This window comes from Macadamia integrifolia, chromosome 3, assembly GCF_013358625.1.
Source record: "Macadamia integrifolia cultivar HAES 741 chromosome 3, SCU_Mint_v3, whole genome shotgun sequence".
NCBI classification, from domain to species: domain Eukaryota; kingdom Viridiplantae; phylum Streptophyta; class Magnoliopsida; order Proteales; family Proteaceae; genus Macadamia; species Macadamia integrifolia.
Genome location: NC_056559.1, coordinates 19,948,816 through 19,967,306, shown reverse-complemented (window position 1 = coordinate 19,967,306; position 18,491 = coordinate 19,948,816). Strand labels below are relative to the sequence as shown.

The window sequence follows — 18,491 nt, the reverse complement described above, 5'->3', positions numbered from 1 at the left end:
ATAGTTCTTTGAGCTAAAGAGTGAGCCCTACTGTTTTAATTTCTTATTGGTGTCTAAACTACTGATTTATTATATAAATATATTCAAAAAGTATGAAAAATGTTTGTTTGTTTGTTTTTTTTTTTGGCATTAATTTCTTATCATCGGTTTCAATTTAGTTCTTTTAGGTTTAGTTTGATTTCGATGTGGTCTAGTTTGGTTTTTTGGTCTCACATAACCTTAACTTGAAACATGATCCAATAAGCTCATATTTGTTACGGTTCAATTTGATTTCACTCGGCTAGGTTTTGACACCTCTAAGGTTAGTGGTAGGTAGCTAAGTAGGTTGGGCTTCAACCCAAGTCATCTTATCTCACTTTCTTAAAATATAATAATAGTAATTTAGTAGTTAATAAAACGTGTGGCCTAATATATATATATATATATATATCTATGAAAAACAAAAACCAATTAAAAAAACATTTATTTTTTGTTAAATATATATATATCTATGAAAAATAAAACCAAACCAATAACAACCCGATAGCGGACCAACAAGAACCTATCTCAGCTTAATTATCTGGCCCGGTACCAGCTCAAAAGCGGACCGAACCACCTATTGACCGATCACTGGGTGCTATAGTTCCGGCTCGTCCTCTGAGCCTTAAAATTGTATTCTAAGAATCCAATTGGTCCCTTAGGAAAGTTGATAACATGGTAGAGGTTATAATAAATTAATAACTACTTTTCTTCCTCGTTCTATGCGCCTTAAACTGCTTTGTCACTTGTAATAATCCAATTGGGCCCTCAAAGAAAAGGGGATTGATAATAATTAGTAAGAGATCCAATCAAACAAATAGTCACGAGAGATTTCGGCTTAATTATACGCAGCAAATGTTGCAGATGGTGACTCCCGTTCCTGTGGAATGAGCCTCACTCTTCATTTGTCTTTTTCTTTCCAAGTCTCTAATGGAGGAAATTTTCAAGCACGTTTAGTTTTTTTTTTTTGTGCCTACTGAGGCTACCACGGAGTTTAGCCATGGAATCCTTACTGATATTTAAAAAATTGTAAAAAAAATCTCCAATTGCTGATTATAAGAATCACTACCCTCATCATCATCAGGACCCATGTATGAGTATACTTCAAAGACTCTACTGAGAGAGACTTGAGAGAGAAAAAGAGAGAGAGAGATGGGTAGAAGACCTTGCTGTTCAAAGGAAGGCATGAACAGAGGAGTTTGGACTGCTCAGGAAGACAAAATCCTCACAGATTACATTAGGATCCATGGTGAGGGGAGATGGAGAGACCTTCCAGAGAAAGCAGGTTTGAATGGGATGCCAAAACCTCCTCCTCCTCCTCCTTCTTCTTCTAGTTAAATTCCAATGTGGGTTCTTCATCTTAATTTACAAGTTAAAAGAAACAAATTTATAATGGTTCATAAATGCAGGTCTCAAGAGATGTGGAAAAAGCTGTAGACTTCGCTGGTTGAACTATTTGAGACCAGACATTAAGAGGGGAAACATTTCCCATGATGAAGAAGAGCTCATTATCAGGCTTCACAAGCTCTTGGGAAACAGGTACTCGTTCTTCTTTTGGAATTCATCCTAAAAAGCTAAATCGTTAAGGAGACGGTGCCGTAGTACCTATAATAAGTCTTTACATTTATATTCGATGTGGGATTATTGCTTTTGCGTGGAAACCCAACAGAGTTTTGCTTGATTACTGTAGGTGGTCACTTATAGCCGGGAGGCTTCCAGGGAGAACTGACAATGAAATCAAGAATTACTGGAACACTAGTTTATCAAAGAAGGTTCAAGGCCATGAAACCTTTTCTGGTTCAACTCGGAAGCACTCGATCGATTTTGAAGATGAAGAGAAATCAAAGAAGAAGAAGAAGAAGAGGATGATGAAGATGACAGAGACCAAAGAGTACTCCTGTACTGACGAACCAGTACAATCACCAATAATGGAATCACATGTGGTCCGGACCAAAGCTTCGAGGTGCAATTGGGTTTTTCTCAGTTCTATTCCACAACCAAACGGTACCCAAGAAAATTCTGAAAATGGTAAAGCTCCATTATTAGAACCCAAACATGAAGGCAATCTAGTGGAAGAAGATGATTTATCACCTAATCTTTTGATAGATTTTGACTGTGACTGCTTCTCTGATCTTCTCAATTCAGAGTTAATGTTTGAATCTGGTAATGGAGAATCAGGTGAGCGAAGCTGTGAAGGTAACAGCGATGGGTCATTGCCATCTTGGGATCAACCATTTCTGAGTCCTGAGACACAGGAGGCAAATAAGCTGGAAGACTGGACTACAGTAAGCCAATGTATCAAACCAGATTTGGATTTCCCATCCTTCAGTTCTATCTTGGGTCAAGTAGAGAGTTGGTTAGGAGATTGTTAACGGGGATATATAATTAACTGATTAATTACTTGTTTAGTTAGATGGATATGTATCCATATGCATATATTTACCTCAATTCTTGACTTGTTCTGCAATTAAAACTAGTGAATTATCTTAATCTGGTTAAATTTCTTTGATTTCATGACTCTGGTTAAATTACAACTACTGATGCTTGTGGGCAGTCATGTGGAACAGTTTGTTTCTCGCAGTAACCGTAAAAGAAAGGCCATCTTTCTTGTCTGTGTGTATAGTAAGGGATCCAGACCCAGGAATAGTAAATGTAGCAGTAGATTTCATCAGCCAAGTAACTTAAAAACACTGTACAATGGACATTGTTAAACTCTCTAGATTTTCTCTCTCTGTGGGTCGGGGAAGGGGGAAGGGGGAAGGGGGAAGGGGGAAGGGGGAGGGGGGAAGAGTGTCTTTCATTGGGAAATGTATAGATCCATGTGAAGACTGGAGGACCAATATGTCTGTTTGGATGAATACACATGTTATAATTTGCAGACCACATGTGATTGGAAGGTACTCCTTCCATGCTACATTGATTTCATGTCTTTTTCATTTCCTTCTTTTTAAAGTTTTGACTTGGTGTTGTCAATTATTTACCCAAAAAAAAAAAAGACTTGGGGCCCGTTTGATATCGTTCTGAAAAAACGTTTCTGGAGTTTTTTCGTTCTATTAGAACGAAAAAACGAAATCTTCTGTTTGGTGCACTTATGGTCTGTTTCTGTTTTTTTTGAACAAAAAGTGAAAAAAAAAAACTGAAAAAACGAGATTGGACGGAACTCCAAAATGGAGTTCCGTCTTCCCAGTTTCGTTCCATTTTACCAAAAAAAAAAAAAAAATCCCAATAAAAATCTGAAATTTTGAAACACCATTTTTTCGTTTAAAAACTGCGTTTTGACACAGAAATTGAAATTTTCGTTTTTGACACGAAACAACGTTTCTGGAACAGAAATGATACCAAACGGGCCCTTGGTGTTGTCAATTTATTTTTTCTAGAGGCAATCTACCACATGGGTGTTGAAAAGGAAGCCGAAACTGAATATTCTAAGAATCAGATTGCAAGGAAATGGTGCGGTTTTGATTACATAGGTTTTTCGTACTGATTTTCTTCAAAATTGAAAAACCACGGAACTATGTAACAAAAGTCGTTTATGAATTACTGGTTGCACCAAATATGAATTGATTAAAATTGAAAGAACTAATGAACCTCTTTCTTTACATTTATTTTTGGGAAAATTACGTCCCCCTCCGGCCCTACCCTGTAGTTTGTCGAAATTAAGTGTGGGTCCAAGGATTTGAGCGATTTATGCCCCCCTCCCCTAACAATGAAGGTGTGAGTATTTTGTTACTTTCATACATCAATAGACTTGAATACCCCTTTAGTAAGGATTGTCTTGATTTGAGAGGACCATTATACACTTTTTAGACTTTATTATCCTATTAAGTAGAGATTGTTCATAAAAGGGATCGTTGGAGAAGGCGAAGTCGATACCTATGCAAATCGCCCCTCTAGAAACCAGGTGAAGAAGAAGCCATACAACTCTGGCAGAGCTCAATTTCCGATCAATTCACGCCGGTGAACCCATGTAAGCAAACCCATGAAAGCGAATACTCAACCGAAACTCTTGATTTCTTTTTGAAAGAGTAAAATTTCTGTGTCTGCCTTTTCTCTGTTAGCCTGAACCAACAGTAAAGTTCGGACTTCATATTCGAAGTTCAAACACAGAGCCCCCAAGTGTCGTTGTCCGCTGTTGTGACTGTTTATCGGGCGATTTCTTCTCCCAAATTCTGTTTTAGTGCTTTTCTCAGCCTATACCCAAACCCTACACCTAACGCAAACCAAAACCCAAACCCAAACCCAAACCTTGCCCAGATGCCCATTGATTCCACCAGAGAAAGAAACCCAAAATTCCTAGAAAGATAAAGGTCCAAAACCCATCATCAAGCAAACAATATAAGCACATAATATTCCTCAAGAAGTTGAATCCACCTAATGGATTCACTTACAATAGAGATAGAGAAGATACATTCTCAGCTCCTAATGGAAAATAAGAAGATATGGAAAAGGGAAATTCCAATGCAAAGAGAAGACAAATTCTTCACCAACAAATGCTCCAAACCCTATATTTATCCCCAAACACAGAACATATCAAACACAAGGGAGGGATTTGTCGGTGTGAATCTAAGCCTCGCAGGAGTTGTATGGCTCCGCTTCCGCAAGTTAGCTTTGATTGAATCACTGTTCTCTTATGTTCTCCGTTCCCACAAGTTCGTCGGCTCAATCGATGGTTGAAGATGAATTTCGTTCTAAGTCAAGGGTGTGAAAGGTTTGGTTTTAAGTAAAGGGTGTTGTTGTAACTTCACTTTTTAAAAAGGGTATTTTCGGCATTAAAATGGTGAAATCACCCACTAACAGTTTTAAATTAACAGTGACTAATGATTGGACCTAATTGTAAGAATTTTTCAAATTATAGGGAAAGGGGGTATAAATCATTCAAATCTTTGGACTCACATGTAATTTCGGCAAACTACAAGGGAGGGGGACGTAATTTTCCCTATTCAATTTCCCTTAACCTAATCTACACAGTTACATCAACACTCATGAAATAATGTGAAAATGTGCTGCGTCCAGATTCTCTGCGGCGAGCGGGGACGGGTCCTCCTATTGGGCTTGGACTGGGCTCCAGTCCACTCAAACTTCTGTTGTTGCCAGTTTCATTCATGCCTACACCAACATATAACTCATGTTAAAGTATGGGGATACCCAGTGGGCTTGGGTCGGTGGGTGGGTTAAAGATTCTGTGTGAGAATCTGAGGGTTTTTTTGTGTTTTGAAAGGAAGTAGTAGTAGTAGTTTAAGCCCATACATAAAACGGAACAACAAGAAAACTTCTTTTGGGTTTATATGGCTCCAACGTTGCAGAGGGTTCTTTGGAAGGCAGCGTAGATTGTACGTTGGAACATCAACAATGATAGGATTTTCATCTTAAATGAAATGTGGGGTGGTCATTTTACTTCCTCCATGTCTGGCATAGGAATTACGCTGTCTTTCAGGTTTTTTTTCTCCTAAAAAAAGAAAAAGTATAAATCAAAGAAATTAAGGAAATGATCCACCCTTTCTGGGTGGGCTATTGATCCAATTAACTTCAACCACAAGAAGAGTGTTGTACGCCCAATTCGTCCACGGATCATCTCCAAATACTTGACAGTACTGATCATAACAAAAAAAAAGTGTCTATTTTGTCTGTGTTTTGTTAATTTGACCAGTACTTTCAAATTACTCAAGAGGCTTGCAGTTAGCCTCAAACTCTTCATAAAACGACCTGATATGATATGAATTCAAAAGGACATACCGCCATACCCTATGCATGAGGATCTTGTCACTACGGGGTTTGGAAAGGGGTAGATGTGTTCAACTTTACTTTTCTCAATTCAATTCCATGCATAATAGAACGCATTACTAATTTTGCATTCTTGGGAGGTACATTATTATTCTAAGACAAGATGAAGAGTACATCACACAAAACATATGCATAAATACTTTTACATCACTAGAATTTAAATCCTTTGTGGGGTTATCTTAGGATGAAAAGGAAGGGGTGGAAGGGGAGGCAACTTCCTAAACTTAGGGTGTGGGAACCATTATTGGAAACTAAGGGAAAGGAGGAGCTTTAGGGAAGGGAGGACAAGGCGGCTTCTTGAAGATTGGAGGCTTAGGCTTGGGTGGAAACTTAGACAAGGGAGGAAATTTAACTAAAGGCTCCTCAAAAATGGGAGGCTTTGGTTTGAAGCTGGGGAATGGTGGTGGTAGTGGCTTTTTGAAGAAGGGGAATGGTGGTGGCAATGGCTTTTTGAAGATGGGGAATGGTGGTGGAAGGGGCTTTTTGTAAATTGGGAACGGTGGTGGAAGGGGTTTCTTGTCGATGGGGATAGGTGGTGGAAGGGGCTTTTTGTAAAATGGGATAGGTGGTGGAAGGGGTTTTTTGTAAATTGGGAACGATGGTGGAAGGGGCTTTTTGTAAAAAGGGATAGGTGGTGGAAGGGGCTTCTTGTAGATGGGGATGGGTGGTGGAAGGGGTTTCTTGTAAATGGGAATAGGTGGTGGAAGGGGCTTCTTGTAGATGGGGATGGGTGGTGGAAGGGGTTTCTTGTAAATGGGAATAGGTGGTGGAAGAGGCTTCTTGTAGATGGGGATAGGTGGTGGAAGGGGTTTCTTGTAAATGGGAATAGGTGGTGGAAGGGGTTTCTTGTAAATTGGAGGCTTCTTGTAAATGGGGACAGGTGGTGGAAGGGGCTTTTTGTAAATTGGGGGTTTCTTGTAAATAGGGACAGGTGGTGGAAGGGGCTTCTTGTAAATAGGAATAGGTGGTGGAAGGGGCTTCTTGTAAATGGGGATTGGAGGTGGAAGGGGCTTCTTGAAGATGGGGATAGGTGGTGGAAGGGGTTTTTTGTAAATTGGGATAGGTGGTGGAAGGGGCTTTTTGAAGAAGGGAATAGGTGGTGGAAGGGGCTTCTTGAAGAAGGTTTTCTTCTCAGGGAGTGGAGGGAACTCGAAGTGAGGCCACAAAAATTCCGACGTGCAAGTGACCGGCGAGAACGCTAACTTTCCGGCAGGGCCTAAGGTGTGCTTCCCACTGGTGTCCTTAGACTTGAAGACTATCTTGGAAGACTCCAAGTCATTGTGGGTTGGACAAGGTGCACTAGATGCACTGTGGAGTTGTGCATAGCATTCCTCCTTCAATGATCCATCTTCCTTCACAATCTCACTGGGAAGGTTGACTTTGAATTTCCCTTCTTCGTCCAGCTCCCCTACTGCTTTCGTCTGGAAATCTCCATTTGGAACCTTACAATCAATGGTAACTCCTAGCCCTGCATCGAATATTGGAAGGAAATGTATGAGATATAGAACTAGAACTCATTCTTAAAACCTATCCGTTAAGAGAGGTTGTCCAAGTCCTTATAAGCTTTTGCATCGTTCAATGTGGGACGATTGCTTTCGTGTGGAATCCTAACAGTTCTTACGTAAAATTAACCAACGAAACAATCATAGGTTGTAGAATTGGTACAAGGAATAAAAGAGGAAGGGGAACCTGAGAAAGCGTGGCTGCCCTTGATGTTGTTCTTGACACAATCAACACAGTCTCCGACCCCAACAACCTCAACTGATGACTTAGTTTCGCAGTGGCACAAGCCAACCACTAATAGTAGAGTCGCCCAGAAGCCCAGAAGGGCTCGTCCCTGCAAAGGAAGGGCCCTCATTTGGGAATAACAGATATGGGGAGTCCCTGCAGTAGTACTAGTTCTGCTAGCTTCACCCCCCAGACGTGCAATTGCAGAAGGAAAAGAGCAAAGAAGCTTAGGAGCTTCTCTTCCTGATGTTAGATTAAACTTCCCCCTTCACCTTATATAATCTGCAAGTTTACAGTACCACTGAGATTGAAAAGATCGCCGACACTTTCACTTAAAGGTCCTCCTATGTGAAGCGGTCCCAGAGAGAGAGAGAGAGAGAGAGTAAATCATATGATCATCATAACAAAGGCCACCGGTTTTGCTGATCAAAGGACATTTTCTTCATTCAATGAGCCTCAACTGCACATCTCATCTATTCCTCCGCTAACTCTGGCCACTACTTTCCATACGTGCCAGCTCCTATAAACACGTTTCTATTTAAGAGCTCACTGCTAAGTTAGGGAAATGCCCTACTTATTGCTCGTCTTGCCCTTGAGCTATAATTATCCAACATTCATGTAAAACGAGAACCTAAAACGATGTAAAAAAAGAATGGAAACAAAAACATTTACTTGGTTCGATAAATATTATCTATGTTCATGCTAAGATGAAATCTACTTAAATACTATAAATGAAGAATAGGGTTGCGATTCCTCATTATCACATCTCTCTCAAATTAATTATATAGGAAGTTATAGCGAGACCTCATACAACGAACACAAGCTTAACCTAGTGATGGCAGCTTCGGCCATTTGTAAGAATCCATCTTATTATAAATGTATAGGAGACCCTATACAACGAACACTAGCTTAGTCAGTGGTGCTTAGTAGAATAGTGTAGAAAAAAAAAATGTATAATGAGACCCAATACAGGTAATTTATTGAAATTCCCATATAACCCTAAAAAAATGTATGAAGAGACAAAAGGACTCAATGTGGGGCTATTCTCCCATCAAATCCCATCTCCAATTCCATTGCTATGCCAGATTTCCAAAACGTTAATAAACCTTGGAATATTTTTGGTAAAACATTTTTTGGGGTTGATAGCCAATGGAGAAGATAGCCAATGGAGAAGCAAGCAGAGAAAGAGGGGAATCATCAGCCTCCACCAATCTATGATTAAAACATTAAACCAACTGCAACCTATCAAGTATCAACCCAAGTCGCCATAAATTCAAACCGGCCAATCAGCTACAGCCATATTTTGCAAGTTTTACGTCAAACATGAGATCAGGACACTTTACATTCGAGTTTCCATATCGACAAAGAGTGATGGGTTGAAAGCGACAAGGTTAATTATAGTATTGAGGCCTCAATTTCCCTGCATCTCTCCTAACTTTGTCAAAGATATCTTAATGAGATGGATACAAGTCCTTATCAGAGACCTCAGGATACCACACTGCCAGTGGATGAGTAACCCCTTGGGGATAATTCCCTATATATTTATACCAATATACATAATAACAGAAGCAAAAGAGAAGTTGGAATGTATAGTGATGGAAGTATTGAATTTGCAGTCCTTGCAATCTTGTAAAATCTTCCAAGTACAAAATTTAAGGGCAAGAAGCTCCCACCACTGCGGGGTATAGGAAGCAACATAATATAGGTAAAATAGTGAATATTTGGACATGAGTTGGACCTTAGTTTCTGAAAATTGATCACTCTAGTAGAATTTGGTTCCTCTCCATCGTGTGTAAGATGGAGTTGGAGGGTATAGCCAGATGGAGAGGATCCGGGCTCACTTTAGTAGGCTACGATGTGCCAATGTGAATGCATTGTGGCATGAGAAATTCACAATGTAGCTACCTAAACTAATAGGTTCCAAATGAAGTTACTTTATTGGGACTTCATGAAAATTGGTGCCACTATGGGTTTCCTTGTATTTCGCTTGGATCATGTTTGTATCTTTTCTGCAACCCAACTCAATTCCAGTTCCAATCTGGTCTGGACTAGTTGCAATGGCTGATGAATTAGCGTACCAATAAAAAATCCTCTGTTGGGTAATGTACTCAATTTTCTCTTGTTCTGTGGTATTTTGGTAAAGAAGTTCTGATATGGCGATTCAGTCAATAAGATTTTGGTCAATAGATAACGAGAGTTAATGATGAAATTTGTTGTTTTAGGAATGAAATATCATAGCCTAAGGGTCTGTTTGATAACGTTTCTGCAGCTTCTGTTTTAAGAAACAATAGAAACATAAATTTCCGTTTCTGGAAGTCGATAGTAACCAGCGAAAGAATGGCCACTAGTCGTTTCCAAAAACGGTGAAACAAGTAGAACTTGTTTCCCCTGGGTCGTTTCTTGAACCATAAATTGGTAGAAATTTCAATTTCAATTTCTGAAAACAAGTGAAATGAAACATTTTTATCAAACACTTTTTGTTCCATTTCTGCTGTTTCTGGACACAAAAACAGCTGAAACACGTTTCTTGAAACGTTATCAAACAGGCCCTAAGATCACTATGGTTGAAGAAAACTTGCACCATAAAATAGAATGTTCACTTGTCACTGGAGATGATTTTATCTCATAGACTCTTCTTATAATAGGCAAAAATTTCTTGTGCCATCTAGGTTGAAGAAAGAATCTCTTCATCGACGGTGATTTGATGCCATGATTAGAATCTTGAAATTACATTGTGATCAATTTCATCATTAATTGCTCCTAAGTCCTACCCCTACTAACAAAGGTCCAAAATTTTATTTATGTTGTCAATCAAGGGGTCAAATCTTGTGGTTTAAGAGATTCTCTCTTCACCATGAGTGAAAGAAAACTCGATCGTTTATAATGTATTCTGAAGGTCAAAATTTCACACATTAAGAGACAAAATCATCTATATCAACATAGGCAACTAATTGATTGGGGGGGGGGGTTGGCTACCAACCTAATTCATTAAATAGGGATTAACTACATGAACCATATTTTGCACTTCATTCCGATTGAGTGGGAGGTGATTGTATGTATGTTGATATGCACAAAGAAAACATTCGGCACTTATATGTGAGGGTAGCTAACTTTATATAGGATAAAAACAAAATCAATCATTTATCGTTTATATATTTTTAATCTTAAAACTACATTTACCCAAAAAAAAATAATCTTAAAAGTATATGTACTAGACACTAAATTTTCTTCCTAGCATTTAAGAGTATCACATGGATGAGAGAGAGAGGATTTGAAAAGTTGACTACTTTGTAGGAAAAAGACCTTGCATGGCAATATAAAAATTCCAATCTCTATGTTGTTGTTGACAAAAAAAAAAAAAAAATTCTCTCTTTGCAAGTTTATTCCACAACCCCTTAAATAAGCTTTGCTATTAATGTGAAAAGATATTGGTTTTGGGTGATCATACTAAGCCACCTAATTTTCCACTTTAATTACAATCAATAGGAGAGAATGAGAGATGAGTATGTGTTTAGGGTTGAAGCATACAATTTGTAATCCATTAATAACATTTTTATGTTTATAATCGTGAGAGAGTGAGGGTTACATACTTACATCTAATTTCTCTGGATTCTAATTTATTAATAGTTAAAAATTTGATAGCAATTGCTGAATTAGAATTAAACTTTTTTCAGAGCAATGTCGACATTAGCATTACATGACGAGGAAGAAATTAATAAGAAGACATATATAAATGAAGACCTATAAAAGAGGTGCTCATTATATCTTTAAAAGGATTAATTAGCCTTCAAAATTAAGGCCAACAAATATGGTAGCTGTCACATTTTATGTCCCACTATGGGATACTCTGAGGTAACGTAAATTCATGCATAGTTCTTGTCTAGATTTTTTTTTTGTTTTGGTAGAAATCTTGTCTAGTTAGATTATACTCAGAAAAATATTATACATATTACAAGAACCGTAGAGCACTTCAGGGTCTTAATAATTTCCATGTGACTGGATTTAAGGAGATGCTCAAGACTTACCCTTAGATTCATCAAACGGTTTAGAATAAACAGGTCTTAGGTCCAAGCCTGAACATCAGCAAGTCGATTAAATAAAAAGGCGAACAGAGTTGGTAGTCTAGTGGAAAAAAATTCTTGCGTTATCATTAATCAGCTGATTATGGGTTTGAATCAATATACACCATTGTCACTCATTGGTTCTATGGAAGCATTGTTTGCCGTATGGGATCTTTGATCACTATCATGAAGCACCCCCTTTTTTTACCAAAAAAAAAAAATCTATTAAAGATACATGAATAACCTGGTATAGATGTGGTGTAACCTAGTTCCCTACTCCAGCACAGTGATGGTCGATGCAAGCCATTGTTATGTTGACTCTAAGTGGGATCAAACGATTTAGACTAAAAAATGGATAGTCATCCATGTAATAATGGATGGTGATGTTTTATAAAATCTTAATCATCCATGATATATATATATATATATATATAGAGAGAGAGAGAGAGAGAGAGAGAGAGAGAGAGAGAGAGAGAGAGAGAGAGAGAGAGAGAGATATTTGATTTAATTAGACTCTTAAATTTGACATATGGCTAATCTAGACCATGTTCTCCCTATCCAACCGTTTGAATGGCCTCTATCTTGGTAGAATTGATTTCTTGTGACATTTTGAAAAATAACTGGCTAAAAAAATGTAGAAATTGATAGCTCAAATTTGTTTTGTGAATTTAAAAAACATCACCTTCTATTGTTTTCTATTGTTACATGCTTACATGGATAATTGCCCAAAAAGTTAATGTTCTGAAATATCAAACTTGTGTGTGTGTGTGTGGAGAATGATGGGGATTTCCATACTTCTCTAAGTGTGGGTATTTTTTTTTTTTTTGCTTGAGCTATGATGTATCGACTTTAGCTTAAGGGTGTTAATCAATTCGGTTTCAATGTAAATGGTTTGATTCAGTTTGGAGCAAGTTATTTTAAGAAAAACTAAAGCCGAATCATTTAATAAACGTTTCATATATTATAACTAAAACCATTTATAAACGGTTTCAGTTTAAATGATTTTAAACTATTTTCTTATGTTTTTTAATTTTTTATCCAAGCAACTTGTTACCTTTAAAATTTTTAGTGAAATGGATGTAAATTGTTACACTAAATTGAATTGCTTATTGTTATATTTATTTTTTAATTGTTATTTAATGTAAACACAAAATTTTATTGAAATGTATGTAAACTTAACAATGACTTAAACATACTACATATATGTTACTAACGGTTTAAACTTTAAAATCAAAATCAAATTACGGTTTCAATTTTAAAACCAAAATCAAACCATTTAATAAATGATTTTATGGTTTCGATATAAACAATTTGATTCAATTTCTTCAAATCGTTTCGATTTCGAAATTACAACCTTACTTTAGCCCCCGATCTCTCCAACATTTAGTTAAAATATATTTTAGTTCTTGTGCCATTTCTTCCAATTCAATCCAGCCCAATACTATCGGTTACTTGGTTGTTTGATTTTGATGCATTGCAAAGGCCAATATATGTGTAGATTGTTGGAAACGAAAGACATTTTTCTAGAAGTACTCATTAATAATCATTAGCATATTTATATGATTATCTACTTAATACACATGGTTGTGTTGGATTTGGGTTGGGTCGGGTCAGGTTGGGTTGAGATCTCGATCCAAGCCCAACCCAACCCTGCCTTGGGCCTGAAAATCTCAACCCTAACCCACCCTATGGGCTGAAATCTCAGCCCAAGCCTATTCGGGCCGAGGGCGGGCTAGGTCCGGTTCAGATTGATCGGGCTTTTTTGACACCCCTAATGTACCCAATACCTTAGCAGGCTATGGGTTGGGTTTGCAACTATACCCAAATTACCCCTTGGTCTGGCCTTTAAAAGAGTCCAATGTAGCAGCAGCCTCCAAAGTACAGGTGGGCTTTAAGGTTCAAAGCCCAAGCCCAAGCCCAAGCCCAAGCCCAAGCCCAGTACAGGATCTCTCATTCTTAATTTCTCACCGAACCCAAAGAGAAAGCGTACTAAAATATCGAAATTATCCTTATCCTGTTATTCTGTTTCCTTCCAAGTCCCAAGTCCCAAGTCCCCAGTCCCCAGTCCCAAGTCCCAAGTCCCAAGTCCAAAGCGATGAAGCGATGAAGCGATGAAGCGATGAAGCGATGAAGCATTAACAGAACCACAAGAGGAAAGCAAGAATAAATTAGGGCAATCAATAAATCTAAAATCCACAGAAATCTCAGAAAAATTCAAGATATCCTTATCCTGTTATTCTGTTTCCTTCCAAGTCCCAAGTCCCAAGTCCCAAGTCCCGAGCGATAAGGCGATGAAGCGAAAACATTAACAGAACCACAAGAGGAAAGCAAGAACAAATCAGGGCAATCGATAAATCTAAAATCCACAGAAATCAAAACAGAAATCTCAGAAAAATTCAAGATCGATTGAAGCGTTTAATTTCAGTTTCGATGAGAGTTCATCACGATTTATGAAATTAAAAAAATAAAAGTGTAACTTAGCCCTAATGAAAACGAAGATTACGGATAAGATGATCTGGTAGCAGAATTGAGCGGAGACGAATATAAGATTTAATTATAAGAAAGGAAGGCATGCATCAGAGTCATGGAAGATGAACAACATCGATCGCCTGCTTCAGGAAAAGCAAAGCTTCTTCTAATCCAAAATTGATCTTCGTCATCTGCATGCCCTACAGTCTGGCTTTTCGATTTCTAAAACTAAGAAGGAAAAAAAGCGTAGCCCCAATCAAAACGAAGATTACAGATGAGATTATCGGGGAAGCAAATCCTATGATCCCAACAGAAGATTGAATTGAACGGAAAAAGAAAATAAGATTAAGCATAATAAGGGCATATGCTGATATGCACGCATCGGAGTCATGGAAGATGAACAACATCGATCGCCTGCTTCAAGAAGCAGAGCTTCTTCTAATCCACAAAATGATCTTCGTCATCTGCATGCCGTACACTACTTACTTATTGCATATAAAATTCTTTAATCGTAAAAACACGAAAAAACAGAAATATCAAAAACGCACATACACAGGAGAGACAGAGAGAGTCCTTGGCTGGGTATGATACTTGATCCTCCGTGTGTGTATATATATATATATATATATATGTGGTAAGTGATTAGGGTTCGTTCTATCGAAATAGTAATAATAATAAAAGTAGATTAGGGTTCACGGTTCTCTTGTGACTTGTAGGGGGTGGTAATACCTAAATCGAATTGGCAAAACCGCCCAGATCGAGCCCATTGAATCTAGATCAAATCGAGTCAAAGATTTATTAGGTCGATTTTGATTTGGAATATTGTAACTTCTTAGCAAATTGAATTGCATCGGAAATCGAATTGATCCCAAAACAAAAACAATCGAATTTTTTTTAAGAAAAATTAAGTTTTTTTTTTTTTTTTAATATAAATTTATATTGAAAATCAAACTCAAACCGGATAAAAAAAACCAAAACCAATTCCATTACAAACACATACAAGAAACGGACACCAAATCACACCGAAACTGATGTTTCCTTATTAAATTAGTAAATGCCAATGCCACCTATTCTTGCACACATTTATCCACTCAAAGAAATATACGACCAGGATTCACATAAGTATACAATTAGAATTCGATCCCACAACCTTTTCCCTTGAGTGCCAACTCTTCGAACGAAAACTACCATCACTAAATAATAATAAATAAAATAATGTAAATTAATATGACTCTGGGCAATTGATCTGTTTTATAACAATTCAAACCCTATGGGTCAGGATTAGATCTAGCTTAATAAGCTATCTGGTTCCAAACCTAAAATTCAGAACTGTTTATTTGTGGGTGGTCAATTCTTGTTATTCATCAATTCCAAGAAATATTCTTGTTATTAATCAATTCTTATCATGGATTTCGTTCTCGGTATTGGTATCGCAAAGGATTGATGTGTGTCGGTCACTTTTGCCCCTTATTTTTTAGAAAAAATATATTTTTTTACTGTTTCATCCCTAAAATAATTTGAGTAATCGATCTAGATCAGTTAGAGATCGAGTGTCGGTCTTGGTTGAAATCGATACAATACGACCGATATGCGAGGGTAGAGTATCAGTTATAGTTTTACTCTTACTTCTTAGGATTTATTTCCTTATGGAGAGGCAGAGTCCTACTAAATTAGGAGGACTCTATTACCTTTCTTTTTCAACTTCTTGATATGTTGTTCGAACAAGAGTCCGATACCTTTTCTTTGTCTGCCCTTAGTTTAACGTGATTTTACTTAAACTCAGGGGTACATAGGTAGTTTTACACAAATTGCAGTATCTATAAAGGCAGCGCACTACTCTTCTGCTCTCATAGTTTCCAAAAAGGAAGCTTCATCGTCTTCGTTCTGAAATCACTGATGGAGATGGCGAAGCAACAGAGGATGATGAATAAAATGACCTGGGATCCATATTCTTTCAATGATGATGAGTTTGAAGTTTGTGAAATCCTGCTTAAACTCCCACAGTTGATAGCCCGAGAGAGAGATAATCGTGATTCTCACTTTCAATTATCATGCCGTGGTAAAAGAACGCGATACGAAATTGGTTGCAGTTCATCCATTCCTTCCCTTCCTTCCCCTCTTCTGGGTCCTCATTACTACCATAATGGCAACACTTCTGCTACTCTTCATCCTTCCTCACTCAGCAAGTCCGACGCCAACAGAAAGAAGATGGTAATGAGTTTGATTCGGACTCTTGTTCCTCTTCTTTGACTTCTTGATATTAAAGATTTTAGTATTTAGTATTTTGACTTTTGGATTTCTCTTGCAACGAAACAGGATTTGCTTGAGAACACAATTCGCGTGACAGAAAATATAAGGAAACTAAAACAAGTAAGTTGTTGGGTTCTTAATCTTGGTACCCAAGAAGATTGGGATTTTTTTCGCTAGTGATTTTTCTTTTCCCTTGATTTTTTTTTTTTTTTTAATCAGGAAATGCCAAAGTCGAGGGGTCACTGTGAATTGTTGAAGCATACAATTTCGATTCTTAAACGAATGGAAATAGAAGTAAGTTCTTGCGTGAAACAAAAGGAGCTTAATTTGAATTCCAGTCCAGAAACGATCACGGGTCCTATAGAACTATCCTCTCAAGCTCCAGTTCAAGAAGGAAAAGAAGAAAATGAAGAAAAAAAAGGAGAAGATGCCGATGGGGTTCTTGAGCAGGCAGAGGCATCTGGGTCTGGAACCTTGGTGAATTGCAGTACTTCTCAAGAAACAAACGAAGTGAAACAAAAGGAACATAATTTGAATTCCAGTCCAGAAACGATCACGGGTCCTAAAGAACTACCCTCTCAAGCTCCAGTTCAAGAAGGAAAAGAAGAAAAGGAAGAAGATGCCGATGGGGTTCTTGAGCAGGTAGAGGCATCTGGGTCTGGAACCTCGGTGAGTTGCAGTTCTAAAGAAACAAACGAAGTGAAAGGGTTGTCCGATATCTCGGTGAGAGTGACGGTTCTCCCCGATCTCAACCTATCGATGGAGTCGTCTTTGGGTATGGATTTTGTTGACCCAGATGATCAAAACGAGGAAGCCATTGCTGTTATGAAGTTTCCACTTCTTTAGTAATGGGTATGAAGAAGAGTCTGCTAGTGTTATTTTTTATAGAAATAATGATACTATGTTATGCGGTTATACTATGTAAACTTCTTGCTAATAAAGTATCTTTCAGATTCCAATCTAAGAGTATACAGATATGGCATACTAAATACAACCTTGTACCTTCTTAATGCCTATGGCCGGCAGCTGCTGCCTCTCAAAAGAAACCAAACAAAAAATCAAAATCTTGTTTATTCACAGTTGCGTACGTATCCTGTCCGGTGGCGTAGCCTCCATTAGCATTTAAGCATCCTTGTCTCTTAAAAACTCTATTTTTTTTTGGTGGAAACTCAATTTTCCTCTGACACATCTGAAAATGATCACTTCACCCCTTCTCCATTTTTTGGGTGACGTTACGAGACCAAATTATTGTCCAATCTTGTATCGGTTTTATCGTTTTTTTTAATTTTTGATGCTGATCCTGGATCAACTTGTATTGACAAACAGAAATATCCGTATCTATCTTTTAAAAATAGACATTTTAATCTTATTATTATTGTTTAATCGTACCAATTCTATGAATTTAAAAAAATCAGATAAAACCAATATCAATTTGATCTAATATGTTTCCTCAAGCCGATACTTTGATAATCTATTTCAAAAAAGGTATCATAGGGGGTCCGGGTTAGCCTTTTGTAGTACAAGAATTGAAGGACAAATAAAAGAATCAAAAGCCACATTTCTCTCATGGGATTATTGGATTAACAGCTCATGTAATAAGTTACATAGATTTGAAGTAAATTATAACTAACAAATCAAAGAATATCTGATGTCGGAGAGTAGAAACGATCACTCGTTTACTATAGGATAGGGTATAGGAATTGGGCTTGTGGGATGTGGGACCTTGACTAACATGGTAACACCGTAGTGACGACGTCAAAATCCCAATAACTAACAAATCAAAGAATATCTAACATCAGAGAATAGAAATCAACAGTCACCCATTTACTTGTAGGGTATATAGGGTATAAGATTTTAGACTGCGGGATGTGGGACCCGACTAACATGGTAAACATCATAATGACGAAATCATTAAACGTGCAATAAACAAACCCCATACTCTTCTACTCTCTCGCTCACAAAAAAAAGAAGTTTAAGGTGTAGTCACTTTATCGATCATTCGTTCACTTCGAAATCATTAAACCACGTAGGCCTGGAGGGGTTTTGCTGGGGTGGGATTTAAGGAGTGGGATAGTTGTATACTCTATACCAATATAATCACTTCTTCCTCTCGTCCCACCACCGCTGCTTGGGTACAAAGCCGCAAACCGAACTCAAATCATCTCCAGCCAAGGTCCTCCACCG

At 37.7% G+C, this 18,491-nt stretch overlaps 2 protein-coding genes across 2 annotated transcripts; one reads left to right on the top strand and one right to left on the bottom strand.

Moving 5' to 3' along the window:
• The first annotated feature begins 995 nt into the window (after nucleotides 1-995).
• Nucleotides 996-2,532, top strand: LOC122073380 (transcription factor MYB1-like). Its single transcript, XM_042637962.1, has 3 exons — nucleotides 996-1,303; nucleotides 1,428-1,557; nucleotides 1,709-2,532. The coding sequence occupies exons 1-3, from the start codon at nucleotides 1,171-1,173 to the stop codon at nucleotides 2,388-2,390; spliced, it is 945 nt and encodes a 314-aa protein (XP_042493896.1). The 5' UTR covers nucleotides 996-1,170; the 3' UTR covers nucleotides 2,391-2,532.
• Nucleotides 2,533-5,807: 3,275 nt separating this feature from the next.
• Nucleotides 5,808-7,796, bottom strand: LOC122072601 (proline-rich protein 4-like). The gene is made up of 2 exons (XM_042636963.1): nucleotides 7,489-7,796; nucleotides 5,808-7,267 (listed from the first exon to the last, which is right to left on the bottom strand). The coding sequence occupies exons 1-2, from the start codon at nucleotides 7,655-7,657 to the stop codon at nucleotides 6,051-6,053; spliced, it is 1,386 nt and encodes a 461-aa protein (XP_042492897.1). The 5' UTR covers nucleotides 7,658-7,796; the 3' UTR covers nucleotides 5,808-6,050.
• Nucleotides 7,797-18,491: the final 10,695 nt, after the last annotated feature.

Coding starts and splice junctions, on each gene's coding strand:
- LOC122072601 (XM_042636963.1), bottom strand. CDS start 7,657: ATGAGGGCCCTTCCTTTGCAGGGACGAGCCCTTCTGGGCTTCTGGGCG. Junction 7,268..7,488: donor GGGCAGCCACGCTTTCTCAG/GTTCCCCTTCCT, acceptor TATTCGATGCAG/GGCTAGGAGTTACCATTGAT.
- LOC122073380 (XM_042637962.1), top strand. CDS start 1,171: ATGGGTAGAAGACCTTGCTGTTCAAAGGAAGGCATGAACAGAGGAGTT. Junction 1,304..1,427: donor AGACCTTCCAGAGAAAGCAG/GTTTGAATGGGA, acceptor TCATAAATGCAG/GTCTCAAGAGATGTGGAAAA. Junction 1,558..1,708: donor CACAAGCTCTTGGGAAACAG/GTACTCGTTCTT, acceptor TGATTACTGTAG/GTGGTCACTTATAGCCGGGA.